The 13,233-nt window shown below is 38.9% G+C and overlaps 1 protein-coding gene across 11 annotated transcripts in view; it reads right to left on the reverse strand.

Annotated features, from left to right (window-relative positions):
- Nucleotides 1-13,233, reverse strand: part of ZCWPW2 (zinc finger CW-type and PWWP domain containing 2) — a 186,357-nt gene that overhangs the window by 153,579 nt on the left and 19,545 nt on the right. For 6 of the 11 annotated variants that reach the window (XR_011527122.1, XR_011527125.1, XR_011527124.1 and 3 more), the window contains exon 1: nucleotides 9,259-9,466. The exons of 1 other annotated variant lie outside the window; for it this stretch is intronic. Coding sequence is in view for 5 of the 10 variants with exons in the window: in XM_070575933.1 (XP_070432034.1) it covers nucleotides 9,259-9,431 (173 nt within the window). In the remaining 5 variants the exon portion in view is untranslated. Of the gene's footprint in view, nucleotides 1-9,258; nucleotides 9,472-13,233 lie in introns of those variants that run through there. 4 more of the 11 variants (XM_070575929.1, XM_070575930.1, XM_070575931.1 and 1 more) reach the window with 4 other exon arrangements.

A 13,233-nucleotide genomic window follows, 5' to 3' on the forward strand; every position in this document is an offset into this window, starting at 1 on the left:
ATGTCTATTTCTCAAAGAAGAAATGTCTTTTGTCAATTTTTAAATTGAGTTAATTGCTTTTCATTATTGACTTGTAAGATATATTTTAGATACAAGTCCCTAATCTGATATATGATTTTAAAATATTTTCTCCCATTCTGTGGGTTGTCTGTTCAGGTTCTTTTATTTTTTTTTGGTGAGGAAGATTGCCCCTCAGCTAACATCTGTTGCCAATCTTCCTCTTTTTGCTTGAGGAAGGTTGTCACTGAGCTAACATCTGTGCCAATCTTCCTCTGTTTTATGCAGGATGCTGCCACAGTGTGGCTCGGGCAGTGCTGTTAGGTCAGTGCCCAGGATCTGAACCTGTGAACCCAATGCCACCGAAGCAGAGTGTGCAAACTAAACCACTCTGCCATGGGACCAGCCCCTCTGTTCGGGTTCTTGATGGACTCCTATGAAGCACAAAAGTTTTCAATTTTGATGAAGCCAACTTATCTGTTTTTTTCTTTTGTCACTTGTGATTTTGATGTCATATCTAAGAGGGCTTTGCCTAACCCAAATTTATGAAGATTTCTTCCTATGTTTTCTTCTAAGAGTTTTACAGTTTTAGCTCTTACATTTAGGTCTATTATCCATTTTAAATTAAACTTCTTAAACGTTGTGAAGAGGGATTCAACTTGATTCTTTTGCATGTGGCTATCCAGCTGTCCCAGTACCATTTGTTGAAAGACCATTCTTTGCCCCATTGAACTATCTTGGCACCCTTGTTGAAAATCAATTAAATGTAATGGTTTATTTCTGGACACCCAATTCAACTTCATAGATACTTTCTTGTGTTCTTACGCTAGTACCATGCTGTCTTGATTACTGCATTTTTATAGTAAGTTTTGAAATTGGGAAGTGTGAGTGGTTCAACTTTGTTCTTCTTTTTCAAGATTGTTTTGGCTATTATGGGTCCCTTTAATTTCCATATGAAATTTCAGCTTGTCAATTTCTGCAAGTAAGTCAGTTGAAAGTTTGACAGGGATTGCAGTGCATCTGTAGATCAATTTGAGGAGTATTGCCATCTTAACAATATTAAGTATTCCAATCCATGAACATGAGATATCTTTCCATTTATTTAGGTCTTCTTTAACCTCATTCAACATGTTCTGTAATTTTTAGAAGTTTCGCACTTCTCTTGGGAAACTTATTCCTAAGTATTTTATTCTTTTCATGCTATTATGTAAATGAAATTTTCTTAATTTCATTTTTGGATCGTTCATTGTTACTTTACAGAAATTCAGTCATATATGGATCTTCTATCTGGCAGCCCTGCTGAACTGATTTATTAGTACTAGTAGTTTTTTAGTGGATTCTTTAGGATTTTCTATATACAAAATCATGTCATCTGCAAAGAGAGAGAATTTTACCTTTTCCTTTCCAATCTCAGTCTTTTCATTTTCTTGCCTAACTGCCCTGGCTAGAACCTTCAGTACACTCTTGAATACAAGTGGGGAAAGTGGACATCCTTGTTTTATTCCTTACTTTAGGGAAAACATTCTTTCACCATTCTTTCATCATTAAGTTTGATGTTATCTGTGAGTTTTGTGTAGATGTGCTCTCAGATTGAGGAATTTCCCTTCTATTCCTAGTTTGTTGAATATTTTTTTGTCATGAAATGTGTTGGATTTTGTCAAATGCTTTTTCTGCGTCTATTAAGACAATCATTTGGTTTTCCTACTTTATTTTATTGATATGGTATACTACATTAATTAGTTTTCAGATGTTAAACTTTGAATTCCTGGGATAAATTTACTTAATAACAATTTCATGGTCTATATTCTTTTTTATATATTGCTGTATTCAGTTTGCTAGTATTTGTTAGAGGATTTTTGTGCCTACATTTATAAAAGATAATTGTCTGTTATTTTCTTTTGTTTTGATGCCTGGTTTTGGTATCAGGGTAGACTGGTTTGATTCTAAATTCATGACCACAAACCTCAAAAGGATACTCAACACTTCTCCATAATCCTAACACAGTTCTGTTTAAGTTTACTTTCCCACTCAGCTAGACAAATATCTATATCTTTCTTTCCTGAAAACAAACTATTCTGCCTTCCCATTTTAGCTAATGACCTCAGCTAGGAACTATTTCCATGAATTCACTTATTATTTTCATCCACGATCAGTCATAAACTTGCACACACAGGCACACATTTATATAACCTATTGACTTCAGCTTAGCTCACAGGCTAGGTTAACGCTAAGACATATCAGAATAAGTCAGAATAATTATTTAAATTTAAAATTATTGTAAAGATTGTTCTATAAGAACTGAATAGTCTCTATGTTCAAAACTATAGCTGTTTTTATAAAAATAAAATGAGACAGGCGTCAAGTATTTCAAAGTGTACAGCAGCAAGAGCCTACTATTATATAATGCATTGAAATAACCGAGAACTAATTCTTTGAATATAAATTCTGGTGAACCAAAAGAGAATGTGAAACACAAAACAGGCTCACATCTTTTACCTTGACTGACTAAAATAAAAGTTGATGAATTCTAGAGAACCATAAATAGCACAAAAATGGTCAACACAAGATTTTTCTTGTAGTTTGACCACATTCATCACTGAGAGAAAAAAATCTGAAAGAGATAATCTTCTTACATTTTCAAACGTTGAACATTCTGATAGGCAAATGAACTCCCAAAAATAAAATGGAAAAGTTGTAAAAATTTCATATTGCTGTAAGAATCTAAAGGACCTGGAGGCTTATAATAATGAGAATGTATTTGAAGTTGATATATTTACATTTTTAAAAATGCAAATTATTAACAAATATGTTAGTTAAAATGTGTTTTTACATTTATATATCTGGATAAAATAGTATGAGGGCAAAATCGAGATTATAAATGCATATGATATCATAATTGCAACTACACTGTATTAGCTAGGATTCATTTTGTTGCAAGTAACAGATAATCCAAAACAACAGGCTTAAGGCAAAATATTAAAAAGTAAAAATTAAAAAGAAAAGAAAAAAGACTACTGGCTTATATATTAAAAGTGGGTAGTATGGCTGACATGAGCCACAGCTAAATTCAGAACTAAATCAACAGACAAAAATCAGTAGCATTTCTTTACACTAACAACAAACTATCTGAAGAGGAAATCAATAAAGTAATCCCATTTACAATAAAATCAAAAATAATAAAATACTTAAGAATAAATTTAACCAAAGAGGTGAAAGAGCTGTAAACTGAAAACATAAAACACCAATGTTAGAAACTAGAGATAACACAAATAAATGGAAAGATATCCAATATTTATGGATTGAAGGAATTAATATTGTTAAAATGCCCATACTACTGAAAGTAATCTACCGATTCAATGCAATCACTATCAAAATCCCTATACCATTTTTCACAGAAAGAGAAAAAACAATCCTAAAATTCATACAGAACCACAAAAGACCCCAAATAGCCAAAGCAATCTTGAAAGAGAAGAACAAGTTGAAGGCATCACACTTCCTGATTAAAAATATATTACAAAGCTACAGTAATCAAAATAGTATGGTACTCACATAAAGACATACAGACCAACTGAACGGAATAGAGAAATAAATCCACCCATATACAGTCAACTAATCTTCAACAAGGGTGACAAGAATATATAATGAAGAAAGATAGTCTCTTCAATAAGTGGGGTTGGAAAAACTGGATATTCGCATGCGAAAGAATGAAGTTGGACCATCATCTTAAACCATACACAAAAATCAACTCAAAATGTAAACAAAAGCTAAGGGAATTTGTAGCCACAAGACCTCCCCCTACAAGAAATCCTCAAGGAGGCCATCATACCTGAAAAAAAAATGAAGAAAGTGGTTACAAAGAGCAGAGTAAGGAGATAAATAGATAAACAAAACCAGAAGATTGTAGCTATACATCAAAACAGGTGAGCAAATACTCAAGTATAACATTAAAGATAAAGGTAAGGAAAACATCAAAAACAAAGATAACCTTGTCACTTTAACCACAAACTCACAACACAAGATGGACTAAGCATTGAAAAAAACAACATAGAAGGGGAAGAGGCAGGGGACTGAATCAGTTTACTCTAAGGAAATAAGAGGCCGTCAGAAAATGGACTATCCTATCTAGAAGATTTTGAATACAAACCTCATGGTAACCATTAAACAAAAAAGCAGAACAGAGACACAAATAATAAATAAGGAGAAAACTAAGAAACCCAGCATCAAAAACTACATAACCCAATTGGTAGGCTGAAATACATGGGAGGAGAAACTAAGGAAATGCAGGATAACCAGAAAACGAGAGATAAAATGGCAGCATTAAGCCCTCATATATCAACAAGCACGCTAGCTGTAAATAGACTGAACTCTCCAATAAAAAGACACAGAGTGGAGAGACGGATTAAAGAACAAGACTCAAGAATAGACTGCCTCCAGGAAACACATCTCGGCTCCAACAACAAACACAGGCTCAGAGTGAAGGGATGCAAGCTGATACTCCAAGCTAATGGCAAAAAAAAGAAAGCAGCTGTCACAATACTTACAGCAGATAAAGTAGACTTCAAGATAAGACAGGTAAAAAGAGACAAAGAGGGGCAATATATAATGATCAAAGGGACACCCCACCAAAAAGACATAACACTTATAAATATCTATGCACCCAACACAGGAGCACCAAAGTACATAAAGCAACTTTTAACAAACCTAAAAGGAGATATTAACAATAACACACTGATAGAGGGGACTTCAACACTCCACTCACATCAATGGATAGATCATCCAGACAGAAAGTCAACACGGAAACAGTAGAATTAAATGAAAAGCTAGACGAGTTGGACTTAATAAACATATATAGAACAATCCATCCAAAAATAGCAGAATACACATTGTTCTCAAGTGCGCATGGAACATTCTCAAGGATAGACTATATGTTGGGAAACAAGACAAGCCTCAATAAATTTAAGAAGATTAAAATAACAGCACGCATCTTTTGCAATCATGCTATGAAGCTAGAAATTAATTACAAGAAAAAAGCTGAGAAACGGACAAATACGTGGAGACTAAACAACATGCTATTGAAAAACCAATGGATCACAGAAGAAATTAAAGGAGAAATAAAAACATATCTGGAGACAAATGAAAATGAAAACATATCATAGCAACTCATATGGGATGCAGCAAAAGCAGTACTAAGAAGGAAATTCATCACAATACAGGCTCACCTTAACAAAGAAGAAAAATCCCAAATAAGCAATCTCAAACTACACTTAACTGAATTAGAAAAAGAACAACATTCAAAACCCAAAGTCAGCAGAAGGAGAGAAACAACAAAAATTACAGCAGAAATGAATGCAATTGAAACAAAAAAGGCAGTAGAAAGGATCAATGAAACAAAGATCTAATTCTTTGAGAATATAAAGAAAATTGATAAACTCCTAGTCAGATTACAAAGAAAGAAGAGAGAAAGCTCAGATAAATAAAATCAGAAATGAAAGAGGAGAAATTACAACAGATACCACAGAAATACAAAGGATTATAAGGAATAATACAAAAAGCTATATGCCAACAAAATGGACACTCTAGAACAAACAGATAAATTCTTAGACTCTTACAATTCCCCAAAGCTGAATCAAGAAGAAACAGATAATCTGAATAAACCAATCACAAGTAAAGAGATTGAAACAGTAATCAAAATCATCCCAAAAAATAAGAGTCCAGGACCAGATGGCTTCCCTGGAGAATCTGACCAAACTTTCAAAGAGGATTTAGTACCTATCTTTCTCAAGCTATTTTAAAAAATTAGGGAAGACAGAATGCTTCCTCACACATTCTACAAGGCCAACAACACTCTCATACCAAAGCCTGATAAGGACAACACAAAAAAGGAAAACTACAGGCCAATATCACTGGTGAACATAGATGCAAAAATCCTCAACACAATTTTGGCAACCCGAATACAGCAAAACATTAAAAAAATCATACATCATGATCAAGTGGGATTTATACCAGGAACAGAGGAATGGTTCAAATCTGTAAATCAGGGGCTGGCCCGGTGGCACAGTGGTTAAGTGTGCACATTCTGCTTCTTTGGCCCGGGGTTCACCGGTTTGGATCCCAGGTGTGGACATGGCACCACTTGGCAAGCCATGCTGTGGTAGGTGTCCCACATATAAAGTAGAAGAAGATGGGCATGGATGTTGGCTCAAGGCCAGTCTTCCTCAGCAAAAAGAGGAGGATTGGCGGCAGTTAGCTCAGGGCTGATCTCCCTCAAAAAAAAAAAAAAATCTGTAAATCAATCACTGTGATACACCACATTAACAACATGCAGAACAAAAACCACATGACATCTAAACAGATGCAGAGAAAGCATTTGACAAGATCCAATAGTGATTTATGATAAAAACTCGTAATAAAATGTGGATAGAAGGAAATTACCTCAACATAATAAAGGCCATATATGACAAACCCACAGCCAACATCATACTCAATGGGGAAAAACTGAACGCCACGCCTCTGAGAACAGGAACAAGACAAGGATGCCCACTATCAACACTCTTATTTAACATAGTACTGGAGGTTTTGGCCAGACCAATTAGGCAAGAGAAAGGAATAAAAGGAATCCAAATAGGAAATGAAAAAGTGAAACTCTTGCTGTTTGCAGATGACATGATGTTATATATAGACAATCCTAAAGAATACATCAGAAAACTACTCGAAATAATCAACAATAACAGTAAAGTTGCAGGATACAAAATCAACTTACAAAAGTCAGTTGCATTTCTATACTCTAATAACGAACTTGGAGAAAGAGAACTCAAGAATACAATCCCACTTACAATTGCGACAAAAAGAATAAAATATCTAGGAATAAGTTTAACCAAGGAGATGAAGGACTTATACAATGAAAACTATAAGACATTATTGAAAGAAATAGATGATGACATAAATGGATTCCATTCACATGGATCGGAAGAATAAACATAGTTAAAATGTCCATACTACCCAAATCAATCTACAGATTCAGCACAATTCCAATCAGAATCCCAATGACTTTCTTCACAGAAATAGAACAAAGAATCCTAAAATTTGTATGAGGCAACCAAAGACCCCAAAGAGCTAAAGCAATCCTGAGAAAAAAGAACAAAGCTGGAAGCATCACAACCCCTGACTTGAACATGTACTACAAAGCCATAGTAATCAAAACAGCTTGGTACTGGTACAAAAACAGGCACACAGATTAATGGAACAGAACTAAAAGCCCAGAAACAAAACTGCACATCTGCAGAAAGCTAATCTTCAACAAAGGTGCCAAGAACCCACAAAGGAGAAAGGCATGGTCTTCTTCACTAAATGGTGCTGGGAAATCTGGACAACCACTTGCAAAAGAATGAAAGTAGACCATTATCTCACACCATACACAAAAATAAACTCAAAGTGGATCAAAGACTTGAAGATAAGACCTGAAACCATAAAACTTCTAGAAGAAAATATAGGTAGTACACTCTTTGACATGGAAACTTAAAAGGATCTTTTCGAATGCCATGTCTTCTCAGACTAAGGAAACAAAAGAAAAAATAAATAAGTGGGACTTCATCAGACTAAAGAACTTCCCCAAGGCAAAGGAAACCAGGATCAAAACAAAAAGACAACCCACCATTGGGACACAATATTAGCAAATCATTTATCTGACAAGGGGTTAATCTCCAAAATATATAAAGAACTCACACAACTGAACAACAAAAAAATAAACAGCCCGATCAAAAAATGGGAAGAAGATAGAGCAGACATTTTTCCAAAGAAGATACACAGATGGCCAATAAGCACATGAAAAGATGTTCAACATCACTGATCATCAGGGAAATGCAAATCAAACACTAAGATACTACCTTACACCTGTTAAAATGGCTATAATCACTAAGACTAAAAATAACAAATGTTGGAGAGGATGTGGAGAAAAGGGAAACCTCATACACTACAGGTGAGAACTGCAAACTGCTGCAGTCACTATGGAAAACAGTAGGGAGAGTCCCCAAAAAACTAAAAATAGTAATACCATATGACCCAGCTATCCCACTACTGGGTATTTATCCAAGCAACTTGAAATCAACAATCCAAAGTGACCTATGTACCCTTACGTTCATTGCAGCACTATTCACAATAGTCAAGACATGGAAGCAATCCAAGTGCCTATCAACCAATGATTGAATGAAGATGTGGGATATATATATACAATAGAATACTACTCAGCCATAAAAAAGACAAAATCATCCCATTTGCAACAACACGGATGGACCTGGAGGATATTATGTTAAGTGAAATAAGCCAGACTGAGAAAGACAAACACCATACGATTCACTAACATGTGGAGGATAAATAAACACATGGACAAAGAGAACAGTTCAGTGGTTACCAGGGGAAGAGGGTTGGTGGGTGGTCACAGGGGGTGAAGGGAAGCACTTATATGGGGATAGGTAAGAAATAATGTACAACTGAAATTCACAATGATGTAAACTATTATGAACTCAATTAAAAAAAGGTTAAAATGGTAAAGTCTCTGTTAGATACATTTTACCTCAATAAAAAGAAAGGAAAATATTTTAAAAAATCAACTCGAAATGGATTAAAGGCTTAAATGTAACACTTGAAACTAAAACTACTAGAAGAAAACACAGGGAAAGCTTCATGACATTGGTCTTGGCAACAATTTCACTGATACGAAACCAAAAGTACAGGCAACAAAACCAAAAATAGACAAGTAGAACTACATCAAACTAAAAAGTTTCTGCACAGCAAAGGAAACAATCAATAGAGTGAAAAGGCAACCTATGGAATGGGAGAAAACATTTTAAACCATATATTTGATCAGGGGTTAATATCCAAAATATATAAGGAATTCCTAGAACTCAAAAGCAAAAAAACAAGTAACCCAATCAAGAAATGGGTAAAGGGGCTGGCCCCCTGGCATAGTGGTTAAGTTTGGTGCACTCTGCTTTGGTGGCCCAGGTTTGCATTCTGGGCGTGGATCTACACCACTCATCAACCACACCGTAGTGGTGACCGACACATAAAGTGGAGGAAGACTGGCACAGATGTTAGCTCAGGGCCAATCTTCCTCAGGAAAAAAAAAAAAAAAAGAAATGGGCAAAGGACCAGAATAGACATTTTTCCAAAGAAGATGTACAAATGGCCAGCAAGTATATGAAAAAATCCTCAATGACACTAATCATCAGGGAAATGCAAATTAAAACCAAAATGAGATATTACCTCACACCTGTTAGGATGGCTATTATCAAAAAAGTTAAAAAGAGGGGCTGGCCCCGTGGCCGAGTGGTTAAGTCTGTGCGCTCCGCTGCAGGCGGCCCAGTGTTTCGTTGGTTCAAATCCTGGGCACGGACATGGCACTGCTCATCAAACCACGCTGAGGCAGCGTCCCACATGCTACAACTAGAAGGACCCACAACGAAGAATATACAACTATGTACTGGGGGACTTTGGGGAGAAAAAGGAAAAAATAAAATCTTTAAAAAAAAAAAAGTTAAAGGGATTGCCGGAGATCTCGGAGAGGACCGGGGCGGGGGAATTTTCAAAGGCCGGATCGGCGACCCGGAGGGGAAGTGCCGGAGCTCCCCCAGGCAGCAGACAAAACTCTCTGTCTGCCGGTAGCAGAGGGGCCACGCTGAGCACTCAGGGCTCCCGGCACAAGCCCGGACAGAAGCCCAGAGGGCGGGGCGACCCCCAGCTGCCGTTGCCCGCCCCGTGGGACTAGGGATTGCCGGAGATCTCGGAGAGGACCGGGGCGGGGGAACTTTCAAAGGCGGGTCCGGCGATCCGGTGGAGAAGCGCCGGAGCTCCGCCCGGGCAGCAGACAAAACTCTCTGTCTGCCGGTAGCAGAGGGGCCACGCTGAGCATTCAGAGCTCCCGGCAGAGGCCCGGACAGAAGCCCAGAGGGCGGGGCGACCCCCAGCTGCCGTTGCCCGCCCCGTGGGACTAGGGATTGCCGGAGATCTCGGAGAGGACCGGGGCGGGGGAATTTTCAAAGGCCGGATCGGCGACCCGGAGGGGAAGTGCCGGAGCTCCCCCAGGCAGCAGACAAAACTCCCTGTCTGCCGGTAGCAGAGGGGCCACGCTGAGCACTCAGGGCTCCCGGCACAAGCCCGGACAGAAGCCCAGAGGGCGGGGCGACCCCCAGCTGCCGTTGCCCGCCCCGTGGGACTAGGGATTGCCGGAGATCTCGGAGAGGACCGGGGCGGGGGAACTTTCAAAGGCGGGTCCGGCGATCCGGTGGAGAAGCGCCGGAGCTCCGCCCGGGCAGCAGACAAAACTCTCTGTCTGCCGGTAGCAGAGGGGCCACGCTGAGCATTCAGAGCTCCCGGCAGAGGCCCGGAGAGAAGCCCAGAGGGCGGGGCGACCCCCAGCTGCCGTTGCCCACCAGGTGAGGCTAGGGATTGCCGGAGATCTCGGAGAGGACTGGGGCTGGAGAGAGTTCCAGAGACCCAGCTTAGTAGCCTAGGGGGAAACCCTACAGGCTCACAGAAGCCTTAGGGAAAGCCTCGGCACAGCACCAGTAGAAGGCACCCAGCCGCCAGCCACAAGGCTGGAAGACCCCAGGGCAAAAGCAGCATAGCTAGGTGTACTAACCACAGACTGTAGAAGATGCCAATAGCTCTCCTGCGACCCATAGAGGACAAGTGAGATTTGGTGGGTGCCGACAGCAACCGAGCGACAAATAAAAGTGATCCCACCCCTGGCCGCTGGAAAAGCCCATAACACCGTTGCAGACCCCAAGGAGAGAGCGCATCTAGGTGGGCAACAACAGTAGGCACCTGCAGTCTGAAGCCCCCCGTGACGGCCCCCACAGCAGAGGAGGGAATCCAAAGGGCCACTGTGGCTACGAAGAGGGGCCCAGGCCCAGTTAGCAACTACGGACAGGGTTCCTGGTTGGTGAAGTATAAACAGCTGCTCCCCCCACCGCAGCAGCTGAAACAAGTGAAAGGAGCAACTAAACTCTATCTCCATGCGGAGGCACAAATCAACATCATCAAGCAATATGAAAAAATACATCAAATCTCCAGAACAGAAAGAAAGTAACAAATACACAGAAAACAATCCCAAAGAAAATGAGATATATAACCTAAATGATGATGACTTCAAAACAGCCATCATTAAAATACTCACTGAGTTAAGAGAGAATTCTGACCGACAACTCAACGAGTTCAGGAGCTATGTCACAAAAGAGTTTGATACGATAAAGAAGAACCAAACAGAAATACTGGAAATGAAGAACACAATAGAGGAGATTAAGAAAAATCTAGATGCTCTGAACAGTAGGGCCGATAATATGGAGGAAAGAATTAGCAATTTGGAAGATGGCAATATAGAATTGTTGCAGGCAGAGGAGGAGAGAGAAGCAAGACTTAAAAGAAATGAAGAAACTCTCCGAGAATTATCAGACACAATTAGGAGATGCAACGTAAGGATTATAGGTATACCAGAGGGAGAAGAGAAGGAGAAAGGGGCAGAAAACCTATTCAAAGAAATAATGGCTGAGAACTTCCCAAATCTGGTGAGGGAGATGGATCTTCAGGTGACAGAAGCCAATAGATCTCCAAACTTTATCAATGCAAGAAGACCAACTCCACGCCATATAGTAGTGAAGCTAGCAAAAGTCAACGACAAGGAGAAAATATTAAGGACAGCCAGGCAAAAGAAACTAACCTACAAAGGAACCCCCATCAGGCTATCAGCAGATTTCTCAGCAGAAACTTTACAGGCTAGAAGAGAGTGGAATGATATATTCAAAAATCTGAAGGACAAAAACCTACAGCCGAGAATTCTCTACCCAGCGAAAATATCCTTCAAATACGATGGAGAAATAAAAACTTTCCCAGATAAACAAAAATTAAGGGAGTTCATTGCCACAAAACCTCCTCTTCAGGAAATCCTCAGGAAAACCCTCATTCCTGAAAAATCCAAAAAAGGAAAGGGACTACAAAACCAAGAGCAGAGGAGATAAGTAGAAGGACAACAACAGAGAGTAGCAGCTCTACATCAGAACAGATTAAACCATGGGACGAGAAACAAAGGAAACTGAAGAAAACCGGAAAACAAGACACAAAATGGTAGTGGTAGGCCACCACGTCTCAATAATCACTCTAAATGTAAACGGATTGAACTCCCCAATCAAAAGACACAGAGTGGCAGGATGGATCAAAGAACAAGATCCAACAATATGCTGCCTCCAGGAAACACACCTCAGCCCCAAAGACAAACACAGACTCAGAGTGAAGGGATGGAGAACAATACTCCAAGCTAATAATGAACAAAAGAAAGCAGGTGTCGCTATACTAATATCAGACAAGGTAGATTTCAAAGCAAAACAGATAAAGAAAGACAAAGAGGGACAGTATATAATGATAAAAGGGACTCTCCACCAAGAAGACATAACACTTATAAATATATACGCACCCAACACAGGAGCACCAAAATTTGTAAAGCAACTCTTAATAGATCTAAAAGAAGACATCAACAACAATACAATAATAGTAGGGGACCTCAACACACCATTAACACCAATGGACAGAACATCCAGACAGAAAATCAACAAGGAAATAATAGAATTAAATGAAAAATTAGACCAGATGGACTTAATAGATATATATAGAACACTTCATCCAAAAACAGCAGGTTACACATTCTTCTCAAGTGCACATGGAACACTCTCAAGGATTGACCATATTTTGGGAACCAAAGCAAACATCAATAAATACAAGAGAGTTGAAATAATATCAAGCATCTTTTCTGATCATAACGCTATTAAACTAGAAATCAACTACAAGAAAAAAGCAGAGAAAGGTGCAAAAATGTGGAGACTAAACAACACGCTTCTCAACAAACAATGGATCATTGAAGAAATTAAAGAAGAAATCAAATATTATCTGGAGACAAATGAAAATGAGAACACGACATACCAAATCATTTGGGATGCAGCAAAAGCAGTCCTAAGAGGGAAATTCATCGCAATACAGGCTCACCTCACTAAACAAGAAAAAGCTCACGTAAGCAACCTCAAACGACACCTAACAGAACTAGAAAAAGAAGAACAAACAAGGCCCAGAGTCAGTAGAAGGAGGGAAATAATAAAAATAAGAGCAGAAATAAACGATATTGAAACAAAAAAGACAATAGAAAGGATCAATGAAACAAAGAGTTGGTTCTTCGAAAGAATTAACAAAATTGAC

This window comes from Equus przewalskii, chromosome 15 (genome assembly GCF_037783145.1).
Source record: "Equus przewalskii isolate Varuska chromosome 15, EquPr2, whole genome shotgun sequence".
Lineage (NCBI taxonomy): Eukaryota > Metazoa > Chordata > Mammalia > Perissodactyla > Equidae > Equus > Equus przewalskii.